The sequence below is a fragment of the Xiphophorus maculatus genome, chromosome 16, assembly GCF_002775205.1.
Source record: "Xiphophorus maculatus strain JP 163 A chromosome 16, X_maculatus-5.0-male, whole genome shotgun sequence".
Lineage (NCBI taxonomy): Eukaryota > Metazoa > Chordata > Actinopteri > Cyprinodontiformes > Poeciliidae > Xiphophorus > Xiphophorus maculatus.
This window is the reverse complement of record NC_036458.1, coordinates 16,809,252-16,825,334: the sequence shown is the minus strand read 5'-3', so window position 1 is coordinate 16,825,334 and position 16,083 is coordinate 16,809,252. Positions and strand designations below refer to the sequence as shown.

Sequence of the window (16,083 nt, the reverse complement as noted above, 5' to 3'; positions counted from 1 at the left end):
AAGACTTATAAGACTTTCAAATTCACTCACGCATCCTAGCAGTAACTGACAGAGTCGATCTCTTTATTCTCTACCTTTGAGGGTAAGGAAAATTTCCTGACAATCCTGCATCGCTACATGGAGATCCATGGCACAGTGTACTATGAGACGCAGCGCCCCCCAGAGGTTCCTGCCTTTGTCAAGAATCATGGCCTGCTGCCTCAGCAGGAGCTACAGCAGCTCCTTAGAAAAGCAAAGGTGAGGGTGAACTACTGATAGTTGTATCAGCTCAGTTTATTCCTTAAAATGGCTTGCCTTGCTTGTAGTTGTGAATGTGTGGACTTGCCTTATCAAATTGCCTGGATGTGAGCAGCCTGATGTATTCACAGGAAATCTTTTGTTTGTCGCTTTCCTTGGAAGCTATTCATCGGGTTCGGCTTCCCATATGAAGGGCCCGCTCCTCTGGAAGCCATAGCCAATGGCTGCATTTTTCTGCAACCTAAGTTTAATCCACCTCACAGCTCTCTCAATCACGAGTTCTTCAGAGGCAAGCCTACCTCCAGAAAGGTAGGTGCATGTTGTATATTCTTTCTACTGCAACAATAAAAAGTAAATTCGGTCTCTTTCAATTCCAGAGTTTTACACAGCAAAACATAATTTAAAAAACAACTATTTCCTGGTTTTGATGTTAGCTTTATTCACACTTCTCATTTCAGTTAGTAAGTTTCACAAAAAAATGAACAATACCCTGAGTAACAGGAAAAAAAAGCAAGGTGACAGAAAGTTAAATTTCTTCATTTCATGTTCAAAGGTTGGAGCCACATCTCTGTCCATTTTATGTTGGCAGCAGTAACTAAAATATTGAATCTGTTTTGTAAATGTCAGGGACACATTCGGCCCCTCTGCATGACCTGCTCTAAGCAAGGGAGGTCAGAGTTTGGTCTTTATTTGATCTGTGTTTAAACCCATTTTTCAGTGGGGGAAAAAAATTTAAAAGTCCATGAGGAGATGATCACAGGAAGCTAAAGAAAGTCTGTGGGGATATGCAAAAACAAACAAGAGGAGCAGAGCCTTATTACAGATGTGTGCTCAAGGAGGAAGAAAAAGAGGATTTGATCAGTGGAAGCCGGGACTAAACTGAATATATTTTTTCTATTGGGTTCAGTTCAGGAAAAAGTTCTTCTCATGCACCTCGCCTAGCTCCTCGCCATCCCTTGAGCCACAACTGTCACACCTCAATTATTTTATCCTCAATCTCAGTCGTGTATTTTTGTACCACTCGATGTTGTCTTCAGTCATGAAATGCCTGTGCCTGTTGCCTACCTCTCTCATCTGTCTCCAGCAGTCAATTGAATGCACTTCAGCTCCAGTGGAAGTAAACACTTTACAGATTATGTAGAATCCTACAGCAGATCTCCAACTAGAAAAAAATGTACCGGTGCTTTTGAAGACCTCCTGCCTTGTTAAAGCACCTTAAGGAGCCCATTCATTCACCTGTCATTAGCTGCTGGGGTAATGCGTGCTAAAGCTGGAGTTGAGGATACTGTTATACACCCGCTCTCTCAAATCCATCATCTGGAAATATCAGGAAACACTTTTTGAGAATCATGTTCTATAATTTCTCAGACTTTTGAACTTTAACATTTATCATGCTAACTGGGGCCTGTAGACTCTGAGATGTCGCTCTAGGGTGGGAGCATTGCTAGAAATAGAGCCCTTCTGGGGCACAAGCCCCCCCATCACGTAAATCACATCGTTTTTCATCATAAAGACACAGCCTGCTGCAAGAATTGTGCGATATAAAATGTCACATTGACCTTCTTTACTAACTCATCTTCGCCTTAACAATGGCTTACTATTCAATGTAAAGTAAATAAGAAGAAACGCCTCTGTGGGTTATAATCTTTTATCAGAAATATATATCTGCAGTTTGCACTTTAGCTAATAACTTTTTTTATGTTTAAAAAGCAATGCTCTTCCAGCACAAAGCCTAAGTGCAAAGTGATGCGTGCAACTGTGGGCCACTTTATTCACATGTCAGGGATATCATTTCTTCTTTCTCCTCTTGCGTTTCCTTGACAGTTCTTCCAGCTCCTCCTGTCTCCCCATCCTCCAACTATCTACGCCTCTTCTTCAGCTGCACCAAAAGACAACCTTATGAACTGTAGTAGCCTTTGTAGCCTGTACAATCTGCATCACAATTTGTATGCAGCTAGGTCACATAGTCCTCTTGGAATGCACTGTGCTGAATTTGGATTTGGACTTTCAAATGTGATGTCCCCTCTACAGAAAACAACTTTTTTTTTAAAAATATACTTTTATATCAGAAAATTAGCATATTTTGCGAGGGAAGGTATCCATAATTTAAACTCTCCCACATTTAGACTCACTTATAATCTATGAGCTTTATTTCCTGTAAACTGGTGAGCTTGTTCACATATTCTAACTTATCATTAAACGACAGATGAATTTCAGTATCAAACTCCATGTGCAATAATTGTGTGTAGAGCAATGAATGCATATACACTATCCTACAACAATATGCATCTACCATGTACAATTTAGGTCTTGCTGCTGCTTATGTTTATATCGCTAGCCGTTGTTTGAATTTGTAAATAAAAACAGGGGGGAAAAGTGCAATACATTCAAAAGGCTGAGTTAAATGGTAATCCCTTGTCAGATTTTACAGGGGCACATTTGATCGAAACTCCCACACGTATCTCTGTTAAAAAAAAAAAAAAAAAATCCTGGTCTCACCCACGGACATTATTGTTCAGCTTCACAAAGTCTGACCTTGGAGGGGAATTTGTTGGGATATTCAGTGTGAGGACCATTTGCAGCTAACTTGAGTGTTTTTTTCCACTCACTGAACTCCAGATTAATTTTTAAAAAAGTCTTACAAATCACTTTTCCAGGTTAATGGGCAGCAGGAGTTTTTTCTTTTTCTACAATAATTACTGTTTATTTTCCTTGGCATCGTGTTAAGTCCCACAGTCGTGCTCCAGAGTAGCAAACTGCCAAAAGGGAAATCCTGATACATGAGATGCATGAGAAGCATGATAACAGAAAAATGGTGCACTTACTTACCATACCTGTTTATTTACATATGCAAAAATATTCATACCTCTTGGTCTACTTCACATTTCACGAGGTTACAACATCATAACTCAATTTACTCAGCTGGGGATTTATGTGAAAGTAGAAGGCAATTGGAAAGGGAAAGAACAGGTCTGAACATTTTTCTGTATACCATTCTGAGAGATTTGTTTTTGTATTTCATCTCCTTTAGACAGTTTCTAATTGCTTGAAAACTCACCTAATTAATAACATAGACAGTACAACTACTAATCATGCATTTCCACAAATCTGTCTTTCATACAAAAGTGGCAAGAAAACAAAATATTGTTGAATTTTGTTTTGTCAGAAGTCCTTTTTACCATATGGGGTACACAAAGAACATATATGTGTGACAGAAAACTAACTGATCATCAGCGCCAGGACACAATTCCCTTAATATATGGTGGTGACTATCATACTGTGGAGAGACTGCAGAGGCAGGAGTACTGTTCAGAGTTGATGGGAAGATATATGAAGCTAAATGCATTGCAATCCTGGAAAGAAACCTGTTAGATGACGTACAACTTGTAAAAACAGGACAATAAAAGGTACAGACAGTAGACAAAGACTTCAAAGAATACTTATGTGTTAGATTTGGCAAGCCAAAGTCCGGTCTCATACTGGAAAATCTTTAGCAAGACTTTGAAATTGAGGTTTATAAACGCTAGCCGTAAAGCTCGACTGAAATTAAGCTATTTTGCAAAAAGTAAACAGAAAAGAAAATCTGTCCTCTAGATGTGAAAAAGTGGCAGAAACATACCCTTAAAACATGTTTGCTGTAATTGTAGGACTGAACAAATTGACATATGGGAAAGGAACACAAAATGATAATTTATTTGCTATATATATTATCATGTATACTTTTTCTTGCACTTTGTTGTTTTGGGATATCACACAAAATCCCAATAAAACACACTGAAATCTGGGGATCTATTAAGACAAAATGTAAATATAAAAATCCACAGAGAACGTTTTGTTTTAGCTTTAATTAAACTGCAGTTGTGACTTAAAACAAAAATAAATCCCCATTTATTTCTCTCCTAGGTGTCCTCGCAGCATCCCTACGCAGAGGAGTATATCGGCAGGCCACATGTCATCACCATCGACTTCAACCACTCTGAAGTGTTTGACACCACAATCCGTGAGATCATGAAGATCAATGTATGTTAATTGCTTCTGTTTTCTACCCAAACCTTGACTTATCCATCAAAATAAAGCTTTTTGTACTATCACCGTTAAGCAAAGGTGCACACGGCTGCATATTACACATAGGTGAGGTTATAATGAGCTCCTTCAGCTTGCGTTGACCCACTTTTTAAACCCTGCAGCCGTTAATAAAGCTCTTAATCTTGGCATCTGACATTACAGCAGAATTGCTTAGCTGGCTTCCTCTCAGCTCACTTTGCCTCTAATTGCCTGAGATATTGAGTGGCTCTGCTGGTAAACTGTGCCCACACCTGGTTTTACACAGCAGCATTCTGGAGGCCAGCCCCACAGGCAGCAAGCGTTGTTTGCATTGCATCGAATGAATCAATCACGCTGTTCTCAATCTGTCACCAGAACAACCCAGAGTCACTGCCAAACCTCTCGTGGTGCAGAGATGCATCTGCACTTCTACCAACCAGGTGTTTCCTGCTGATAGAGGCAAAACAAAGTACAAGTCGTTGCCCTGTTAGAAACTTGAAGTGCTGATCCAAGGGGAAGAAAATGCGACGTTCAACATGCAAGATGACTAATGGCAGAGCAGAAAGGGATCGAGCTTGGAGTGATTAATTCACACAAAATCAAAGAAAAATCCGATTTGATTTTTTTTTTTATTTGCTCAGTATGAATGTTTGCAAGCAGCTGGTCAGTTTCATCTTAAATCAACAATCCAAGAAAAACGTTTCCTGGCTCAACCACAAAATCTGACTTTTAAAGCTGGCTCATCAACACATCACATCTTGTTATCTGTCCAGCAAAAGCCAAACTTTCATATTTCTCTAGGGGCCTTGTGTTGGACTGTTTATTGACTAGCCGCAACGGGAGAAGTTCCCACAGCCTCTGTTGCCAAGCAACTGGTCTACTTGGTGACATTTTTCATTTGTGCGGACGTGGTAATTGATGTGATGACGGGTGGTTTGTGTTACCTGCTTGCAGGATGCAAGGCTAGGTTTACTTTGCAAATGTAATTTAACATCCAAACATTAAATACAAACATTTAATTCAATATTAAACTGTATTTTCAGTGTTGAACATCTAACCGTTCACGCTCATTTGCTAGACTCAAAAATTTGGTATCAACTCCACAATAAAAGCGAAGGACACGGTTCAAGCTGCAAAGAAAGTTTTGTCTACAAAGGAACAATTCCTGCACTAGCATGTACTGAAAGGCCACTCGGAGTTGTTGAAGATGTTACTCCATAACTGACATAAAAACAACACACTGTAACAGCAAGTGCATTCAGATAGAAAGCTGTAACTTTTTGAGACCTGTCCTTTGGTCTGAAGGAACTGATATTCAGGTGTTTGGTTATAATGATCAGCAATAAAATTGGAGAAAAAACAGCAAACATGCAATTAAAGCACCATCTTTTCTGTGAGGTCTGACGGTTGTGTTGGTATTTTCCTCCACATCTTGTAGTAGATCAACACACTGTCACTGAAAATGGCCTTTTTTGGGGGGGAAAGCATTTTTTTTCTAGATTTATGAATTTTCTACATCTCTTCATAAAAAATAAACTGCTACAAAAGTTGCACACAGAGTAAACCTGCCACATCAAAAGTAGGTCAGATTAACATTTCCTCTACTGTACATGTCTCTGTGCGTTCTCGCCGCAGAAATTCAAATCACCCTGCATGATTTGTTTTTCTCTCATTCCATTATAACAAGATGCCCAAAAGGCAAATTGCATTGCACAACAGCTGATGAAGTGCCTGCTCCATTTCATTTAACTCGGATAAAATAATGTAATAAGACGTGGCTAAGAGCAACAGAGTACTAGAATGAACCAATTTAAATGGAGAAATACATTGGTGGTCTGATGGTAAACAGTGAGTACGACATCAAAGAGAGGAACCACCACAAGAGCTCCTTTCAAAATAGAGTTTATCCTAGAGTTTATCAGCTTCAAAAGGTGGTAACTCAAGTGCGTCTTTTCTTCCTGTGGTCTCCATTTGCATCAAATACTAGAAAATAGGATTAAGTGCTATTGATCAGCTCTTCTCAGGGAATTTCAAACCATTTTCTGTCATGAAACCACAGAAGGCAAGTGACAGGTTTCCAAAGTGCCCCATGATAGCCGCTCCAGCAGGACCCAGATTACACTAAAACCCCATCTGTGCTGCTCCATGACCTTTTGGTCTGCTGTCAGCTCAGTCCATTGTATGATATATTGACGTAGTCATTGCCAAAAATAATAATTAAATAAATTTTCAAGGCTGCCACCTTTGATGTATTAGGTCATTGATTTTTATGTGAAGCTTGTGGCATGATATAAGTCTTCTACAATTACGCTAATGAATATGTCAGCTAGGATTAACTATCAGATGCTCGGTTCCTGTAATTACAGCGGCTCGGCTCTACACATTCAGACACTGACTTCCTCTGTTTCTTCTTTGTCTGCAGGTGGAGCCATTCCTGCCCTACGAGTACACTTGCGAGGGAATGCTTGAAAGGGTTCATGCCTACATTCAGAATCAGGTGGGTATTTGAACTCGCATCAACAGCCTGCTGTTTTGGCGGGGGGGGGGGGGGGGGGGGGTGTCGTGATTGCACCAACAAGTCGATAGCAAGATGAACGTTTTCGCTTTTTACTGTCACAGGCTTGTCTGTTTGCATCCCTGTTTACCCGTAAAGTTTTGCAATCTTGCCAGAACAGATTTAACGGTGCTTTGAAAGAAGGTAGAGAATGCAGGAAACCCCCTATAAACTTGACATTGATTCAGATTCATGTTCTGTCAATACTCTCTTTGTGATATTAAGCTTTGGCAGAGGTTGAAGATGGCCACTCTTTCCCGTGCTTTTATATGAAAACTGATATATTGCCATATATATTACGTCCTGGCAGAGGGAGCTGCTCTGATGGCCTTAAAAAGACCAATAGATACATGGAAATTACACTACCAGACTAAAGTTGAAAGCCAAAAACATGAAAGGCTTTGAGTCAGTTTTAATATTAGTTATTGTGCACATAATCCAAGAAATATGTATTAGGTACACTTTTAAAATAGCTTCTTTCCTTCTGTATCTAAGGAAATTTAACATTTACCAACTGTTTCACCAGACTTGTAATTAAATTAAAAAAATAGAGACAGTTTTTGAAAGGTACGTGTTTCTGTTTGGTTGGTTTTGTTATACTTCTTTCCACCTCATAACGCATTGAAGACAAACCATTAGCCTTGAAAGATGAAAAGGAAAATCAAAGGCTAGAATCCAGATACCACTTCCTCTTGTTCCTAAGATGAAAAGATGTTTTAAAATAGCTAAAAACAATAAATGCAATTAAATAATTAAAATGTAGTTGCAAGTGCACAGCACCAACATGCTTGTAAAATGTTTTTTTCTCTCTCTCATCCTCTCTCTCTCTTTCTCTCTCTCTCGCTTGCCTTTCAGGGTTGAATAGAAAAAAATCTTCTTTTTCCTTTCTTCATAAATAATATTCTACAAGAAAAAAATGATCAGATTTACAATATAACAAAAAAAAATTGTGGACTTTTCTGGGCACTAAGTTTAACAACACTTGTCAAGCTAGTTTAATTTCCATTGAGACTGCCACTAAGGGTAATTCTTAACATTTTTCAATCAATCTAATAACAAATTTTGCAACTGATAGCTGTTTGTCTGCAATAAATGTTTCTCTTTATTGCAAACCACAAACGTAAACCTAGGTTTTCACTTTAAAGTATAAAAGATGGTTATAAAGTGACACCTTCAGTAAGAAAAAAATGGATAAAATTGAGTTGTTATTGTTTATTTGTTCATGTTGTTTGTTGATAAAAACATGTGAATATTTAGAATGTCGAATATGATGAGACTAAACTGGAAGTAAATGCCTCTGTTTAGTTATCTGTGTAGAATTTATTCCTGTTGCAACCTACATTTAACATTAAATTTAGGAACTGTTACTTTAAAATGACTAGCATTTTTTAACAATGTATTATTTATGAGCCTGTGGTGTTTACATCTGATTCATTTTGATAATCACATCATCTGCCCAATTAAATCTGATTAAAACAGGTAAAGTGAAATTGATTTGGTCTTCTGCTTACATTCTGCCAATTACACAGCAACACACTGTAATAATCATTTCAAGATGAGTCTAAATGTTAAACAAGGAAAAAAAAACATAGTAGTCAGAGGATTTATTATATCTCAGTGATCAGATAAACCTTCCCATTTCCAGTATCTGTCTTTTTACCAGGACATGTACAATACTGTTACTGCTGTGGTTTCTAACAAAACATTCGAATCGTCTTAGCTGCTGCTCTGTTGCCCAACTTGCTGTACTTCCTTACTTTCCACCGCTTTGACCTTTCAAAAAATGTTCAGAGCCTGGTTCATTCGGCTGTGACTTATTGGATAATCTCATCTGGGTTGTGCTGTGTTCCTGCATTCACAGGTTTTCACCTGTACCCCTGCTGTCTGCAGATGAGGTCCTCCTCTAAAACACAGTCATTTGGAGGAAATTGTTGTAAATAATGTTAGAAGAAAGAATAAAATATAAAAAACATGAAAACTCAAATTATTGATGTTGATAAACCATTATAGTTGACATTATTGATTCTGTTCATGAACTGCAGTGGTCCACTATGCAATGACTCAAATTTTAACATTTGATATGCAAATTAGTGATGTCTTCCTATTCAACAAAGAGCTAGGGACACACAAAATGAGTGTATGTTCTTATGTTCTCAGTGGATCTTTATTGATATTTTCTTGGTTTTGTTTGTAAGATGAAAAATGACTTGCTTTGTTGTAGTCTAAACTGCTCTGTAGAAACTTCAAGTTGCATTCTACAATTCGGTCCCTTTGCCATTTAACTTTCTTATCTCTAATACCTCCAAGGTCATCTTCATCCTTTATTATTTTTGGATCAACCTTGAATAGATGCTGGGGGGTCAGAATATTTAGATCCTTCCTTTGTTTGATGCATCCCATTGTGCTGAAAAACGTGTCGTTGATAGTGGGTAATGTTTAGTCTGTTTGTGTGAGGAGTTATTTTATTACAGCATGTGCTCTGAGAAATATTTTGAAGAATAAGTCATTAATTGTGTATTTTTACATCTGCACAGTTCTTTCTCTTTTTATGCAGGCATATGTCCACTGGTTTGCTAATCTATATTTCTTTGTAATGAAGAGGTTCTCACTTTTCCTTCTCTCTTCCTGTGTCGCCTGTTGCTTTCTTTTAAGTTTTTTTGCTTTAAGTAATATATGCATTGTCAGTTCCCACAATGTTCTCTTAAAACTTTATTATGACAGAGAAAAAAAACACTGCCTGAACATTTACTTTTTTTTTCATTTTCATTCAAAAATCAGCTATTAGAACAAGGTGTATCTCTGTGTTCTGCTTCTTTTGTCTATTGGTATTCATTATAAAACCCCTAACATCTACACACATCTTGCATTGTAGACATTGATCTCTTCCAGCCATATCAAGCTGTTGTTGTTTAGAAAGTGTTTTGCTGTGCCTGGTTAAAAAATATATCTTAGCCTTTGTCAGGCATTGTCACATCCCCCTGTGTCAAAAATACGCCTGCTTACTGACCATGACCGACTGAAAGCATGACCCCCCCTGGTGCAGACTACCAATCAGACTCTCATCCGTGTTCGTTTAACTTCTTTAACTTTATCTTTTCCATGTTTGGATTTTTCCTGTTTTTAGGCTCAACTTATCATAATCCAGACATCTTTTACCTTCCCTGAACCTGTCATCCTTGTTAACTCGCTCTCAGCTGGCAGAGTTGCAGACCCACTGTTACCATCGTACTGCATGTTCCTATGGCATCTCAGTCATGCCTACATTGAAACAGGGACATCTTAAAGACATTGGAGCTTTTTTATGCTAAATCTGACATTTAAGGTAATGCACTATTTTCCAATTGTCTGAATAATAATAAATTAACTCGGGCAGGACTGAGAGGGGACATTGTGCTTGTTTTGTGCCTGATTGTCTTTTGTGTTGCTCTGATTAATTAAATGTCACTTTATAAATTGAATAAAGTTACATAAAATCAGGCACAGTGAATTTAATAATGAAGACAATAGTGAATTTGTACAACTCCAGAAGCATTATTATTAGATCCATTTATCCATAAAGTTCATTCATTCAGTGATGAATGTATCTAGTGTGTTAATGATATCTTATACATTTAAAGGTTTTCTATAAATTGAGCTACATGGTTTCGCTGTTTGGTAATATTTTACCACTGCAGCTGAAGTGTTAACTGGTTTCTTTTGTCTGGCTTTGACTCTGTGGTTGCAATCAGAACCACTGTTATACCCTTCACTTCCAGTAGGTGATGATAGAATCAACATATGTTAAATATTTAAACCAGAAAAGAAGGCCGTGATCCTTGGAAGGAAGTGAAACTCTTTGAATCCATATTTCTCTCATTTGCATAGAAATAGTTTGGAACTGTGGACAAAGCTTTGTGGTATCCCAGTACTAATGTCTGAATACATAACTAACAAGTGGTTAATGTTTCCCGATTTAAGTCTTTGTACTTATCTTTCAGAAGAGTAACCTTGAAAACGGAAAATTATTACTTTAAGACTTCAAAGCTTGTGAAAACAATCAAAGCTTTATATCTAGAAGTATAAAAAAAATGAAAGCATAATTGAAAGCACATACATATCTTGCATGTAGAAATGACATTTTGAGGTTGGTACCCTTTCCCAACCTTTTACTTTTTCATGTGTGTATGAGAGAAGAGGGATCAAAGATGTCGCCTGTGTTTAGGAGAGAAGGTGCAGCAGAGATTGGGAGATTGGAAGCTTGGTTATTGCCTGTGGGCATGGGGAGCTTGTTTAATAAACGGGTCCAGAGGCCAGAGGGACATGTCAGAGAAATGTTATTACCTTGGTTTTATTAATAGGCCCAGCTGGAGGGGGAAATGTAATCTGATGACTCACCGCAACCGAGTTCTGCCTCAACATCTTATTTGTTTTTTGGAGACATTTTTGCATCCATGCAAATTGGCTGAGGTTTACGGGAACGTGTCGGATACAATTAGTACTTTTTGCTTTGATACCATTTAAAGCAGGGCATTAACTGTAATTACAAATAAAACACAACTATTAGGAAATCATACAGAATTTAATTATTATTTTGGTGCAGGGTTGAATGAAAAAAGTTGTATGAGAAGCTCATTTTTACCCATCTGCATCAGGTTAGAAAACGACATGAACATCTTGATTTAACATCTTACAAATGTTCATCCTAAAAATGAAGAGAGTGTGACACAACTTCAAACCTAGCGAGACATGGCCACTTTAATCAGAAAAACCACCACTCGCCAAACAGTAGGCCAACTTATTACACCATGTATGGTGTAAAGCTAGCAGAGCACATAAACAGTCCTTGCCATAGTGGCAGCATCAGGCTGTGGGCTCAAGCACATATATAATATCTGCAATAGAACAGCTTAGCTTAGCTTGTATACTGTATAGTAGCATCATATTAGAATGGTTCTGTCAAAGTCCTGACCTAAATCCATTTGAAAATCTATGGAAAGTCTAAGATAAATTCTACTTTTTTGACTTTTTTGTCATGTTATATCATTCTCTCATCAAACATACATTATTTGGATTTAAAAAAGGCCTTCACTGAGTAGTAAACGCCACCAGTGGGCGGGATGAAGAAGCATTGTTATGATGACTTCCTGAAAGGGGTGTTAAAAAGAGTAGGTGGTTATTAAAGAGTCAGAAGCCAATTCTAAGGCCTCAGATACAGGAACCATAGTTACTTGTTTGTGCTATATAATGGCACTATGTGCCTGGAAACAACTGATGTTCAGACAAGTTCTACATCAAATCTAAAAGAGCTTAAGCTATTTTCCAAACAGGAACAACCAAAAATCTCAGCGTCTCTCTGTGCAAACTTTGAAGAGACATGTCCCAAAGTACTTCAGTAATGTAAGGAAAGATTTTTCAAAAAAAGTATTGACTGAGGAGGGATAAAGGCAATTAGTTGTCAGCAATTTTATTTGTGGCTATCAGAGTAAATAGGCCTGAATGTCAGTTTACGGGACAGTATTTTGATTTTTTTAGAAAAACACTTTGAAAACCATTCTTTCAGAACAGTTGGTTCTTTTCATAAAATTTCAAGAAGATATTTTAAAGTTTGTCATTGCACTGCGACAAAACATGGAAAAACAATACGTAGTGATATGAACAATCTACAATATATAATGTGTTCGACAGAGAGCCACTCAAATCTTCAGTATCTAGTTTGTCATTTTTTTACCTTTGCAGGACTTTTGCTCGCCTGAGATTCCATTTCCTCCTGTGAACACATCTTGGGCTTCGCTGTCAGGTCCCTTTCTGCCTTTGCCAAACTCCAGAATGCTAACTTGGGCCGCCAACACCAGCTCCTTTCCATCATGGCCTCCTCTTACTGCACTTCGACTTTTGACATCGCTGCAAGGCCAGTCGTGTGTGGAAGCATGCCAGAGTGAAGGACTCATCTGTGAACCTGCCTTGCATCGTTTTATTAACATCAAAGAAGCATTTAGCGCGTAAGAGTTTTTTCTTTTCTTTTTCATTTGGATAGTTAGTGAAAAAGACTTTATTAAATTAAGTTACTTTTTACAGCACTGGGCATCCAAGGACATGCTGTGAACATATAACTTCACCCAGATGCAGCATGCAATAACGAGGCAGCTGATACAGAAATGGAAAAGTTCACTTAATGTTTAAAGCATGATCTGCCCCATTACTGCAAGCTTAAATGTGTTATTGGACCCATTTCAAAACTGCGTGCCACAGATCTAGATCTGAAAACAATACATTTTACTGACTACAATCCTCCTCAAAGGGTTTCGTGCCTCATTTGGATGCCTAGTTTTAAAATCAAGCAAAAAAAAAAAAGGGAAAAACCTCTCGGCTCAGTTTGACTGGTTAGGTTTTCCTTTCTCCCTACGAGCGTCTAAAGGCAGCACTGTAGCATGAATAATAAATATGCATGTCAAATAATCATGGATCTCTTAAGGCGTTTGTGCCAGCAATGATGTCAAACATATTAAAGGATTTCCATTCATTTTTTAACTTCGGTGCCCAGGTTGGATCGCCAGTGTGAAGGAGTGGAATCCGAGATGAACCACCTCTTCCCTGCCTTCTCTGCAGAGCACGCTGAATGCAGCCTGCAGCAGGATCCACTGTTGTTCAGCTGTGCTGGCTCTAGTCCCAAATACCAACGCCTTTGCCCCTGCAGGGACTATCGGAAAGGACAGGTGGCATTGTGCAGGGACTGCTTATGACCAAAGAATGGCCCGTCGTAGGGAGTTCTTTTGTTTTTTTGTATCCAAGAAGAAACCCTTAAACAAGGAAATTTTGAGGTGAAGGAGCTGTGCTGCATATATAGCAACTTACTCACTTGCCGCTGTCCTTGGATTTGCTGCTAAGAGTTTTATCAACCTCTCAGGGAATTGCATGATTGTATTTTTGAATATAACGCTGAAGTTTTGAAGTTTCACCTCGTTAAAGTACGACCTCAGCCACCATTAAACAAACATTATCTGTAATTGCATAAATGACTTCGTAGAGAAATCATCAGCAATCAATGTCTACTTTTCTTTTGTTTTGAAGAAATGTCGTAAATGTGCATTTATGTGAAACCTCGCTGTGTCGTTGTGGGGAATGGATATGTGTAAAGATGCACCCAAAGACATTTATCACTTAGAGATGTACTATTTTACATGTAATGTGGAAATATATTTGTAAATATACAGTAAGTGTTGTTTAATAAAACAAAAGAGGCAAATTTGTTGCTAATTTTATATGTTTTTAAAAACACTGCATTATAATAAATCATTAACACTGAGTGCTCCTGCTACCCAACAAGCACATATAAGAAGGCCGTCATTGGCTGCCTTCAAAATCTGAATGTCTAAGTTGTTGATGGTGAGGAGCTGCAGTCTGATCGACATCAGCAGCAGAAGCTTTAACTAACAATTTGATGCCTAACAGCCATGATGATGGGGAACTCCCAACATAACTTAGAGCGCTTCAAAGATTTTGCGTAGGTTTCCGGACAGTGGGAGCTGGCTCAAGAGGAAGTACTTGCATCATTTAATGTCACCTTAGTTTTCACCTGTGCATCTATGCTAGACATTTTGAAAATCATAAATCAAAAGTGGCGACAACACAAACAATGAAGGGCTCCGTCAGAGCCTGCCAACCACAATGTTTTCATCAGTGTTGTTGCTCCAGCTACAACACATTTTTCCTTCCACTCAATTTTCTGTTAATATGCTTGCAGACAGCAGTTTCAACAGCCACCTTCTTTAGCAATGACTTTTTGTGGCTTACCATCCTGGTGGAGTGAGGCAAATCAGCCCTGCTACCCATGATTAGGTAGTATAACTGTATCACAGCATTTATTTGTTAAATATCATTTTCTTATTGGTCAGTTTTGGAGATACAGTAATAATAATCTGCCTAAAATTATAAGGTGTGTTTCTTCACAAGGCACATTTACTGTAAGGTTTAAAATTATATTTCTCTAATTGAAAATTCACAATGTTTTCTTGACATGCTAGTTGTCGGAGAGATGTCAAGATTTCAAAACTATTTGCCGGTACAGAAAGAATACTGATTTTCACTTATTTTCTGAATCACCTCAAGTCATCCAGTAGATGCTGATTTTTAAAATATTCTTGGTTTAATTCAACCTAAACTCAAAAATAGTTTATTAATCCAAGTTGGAAATGAAATGTTGTAATTGATATTACACAATTTTCTTCACAGAGGAGTTGTAGATGCTGATGGCTCTGAGCAGAAAGGATCTTCTGTAGCAGTCAGTATTCCAGCGGCTCTGAAGAAGCCTTTAAAGACTCTCTTGTTGAATGACAGTCTGGTGAAGAGGACGCTAAGATTAAGTGTGTTTTTGTAGAGTGATAGGTGATTTAAGGGCAACTTAAAAAGTTTTACCTTTTAGTTAAACAATGTGCACCAAGGTTAATTGTCTTGCCTGTCACTTTGTGTTCCAGCTATTCGTTTTTGCCTCATCCATGTGGGGCTCATGAAACTATTAAAAGTTTAATTCTTAAAACTATTTAAATCACTTTTCAAATAGGCAATATAATATGCCAAGAATGGCTGCAGTGTCACAGAAGTCATTATCATGTACGCTGCTGCTCCACTAACGCTGAAACCATTCAGTAAGATAAGAGGATTTTAATGAGACACACTCGAAGACAGAGCTGGAATTTGTCAGTTATTTTCTCTTTAATGACAGTGCAAGTGTCTCTTTGACTGATGGTAAGGGCCATTTCACAATATGCCCATTTCTCCTCGCTAGTTTATAATCTCTAAGCTAATATTAAATTTTCTCTTGATCCTCAGAAACCAATTGCAGAAAAACGCATGTGTGTGGCAGCAGTCAGTAGAGAGGCTTTGAATATTTAAAGGTGAGGATATGGGGGAGGATATATATATATATATACATACATACATAAAGGTCTGGGTCTTAAAATTTTAAATAGGAATAACCACAATACCGTATTCCACCTGTAAAGTTTATCTCAGTTTTGAGGGAAAAAATGCAGTGAAGAGAGAAAGACTAGTAGGCTGGTAGATACAGCATGAATGACTGATAGATTGATGTTTGTTTTGTAAAACTAGTTTTGAACTCAGTCCTCTGTGGACATTATTTGTTTAAAGCAAAGAGCTGCACATGCCCAGGACTTATTTTAATTAGGAAAATTCACAAACTGTTCAAAATTACTCTGATAATTTGTCTATTATGCTTCATTTTAACTTTTTTTTTTTATCAAAGGAGTTTTGTT

General features: G+C 37.8%; 1 protein-coding gene across 1 annotated transcript in view; it reads left to right on the top strand.

The window, feature by feature from the left end:
• Positions 1-14,050, top strand: part of LOC102226673 (alpha-1,6-mannosylglycoprotein 6-beta-N-acetylglucosaminyltransferase B-like) — a 70,106-nt gene extending 56,056 nt beyond the window's left edge. Inside the window, exons 13-18 of the mRNA XM_005807043.3 lie at positions 82-237; positions 400-546; positions 4,141-4,257; positions 6,704-6,778; positions 12,551-12,813; positions 13,356-14,050. Of these exons, the coding sequence (XP_005807100.2) occupies positions 82-237; positions 400-546; positions 4,141-4,257; positions 6,704-6,778; positions 12,551-12,813; positions 13,356-13,554 (957 nt within the window). The 3' untranslated portion in view covers positions 13,555-14,050. The remainder of the gene's footprint in view (positions 1-81; positions 238-399; positions 547-4,140; positions 4,258-6,703; positions 6,779-12,550; positions 12,814-13,355) is intronic.
• Positions 14,051-16,083: the final 2,033 nt, after the last annotated feature.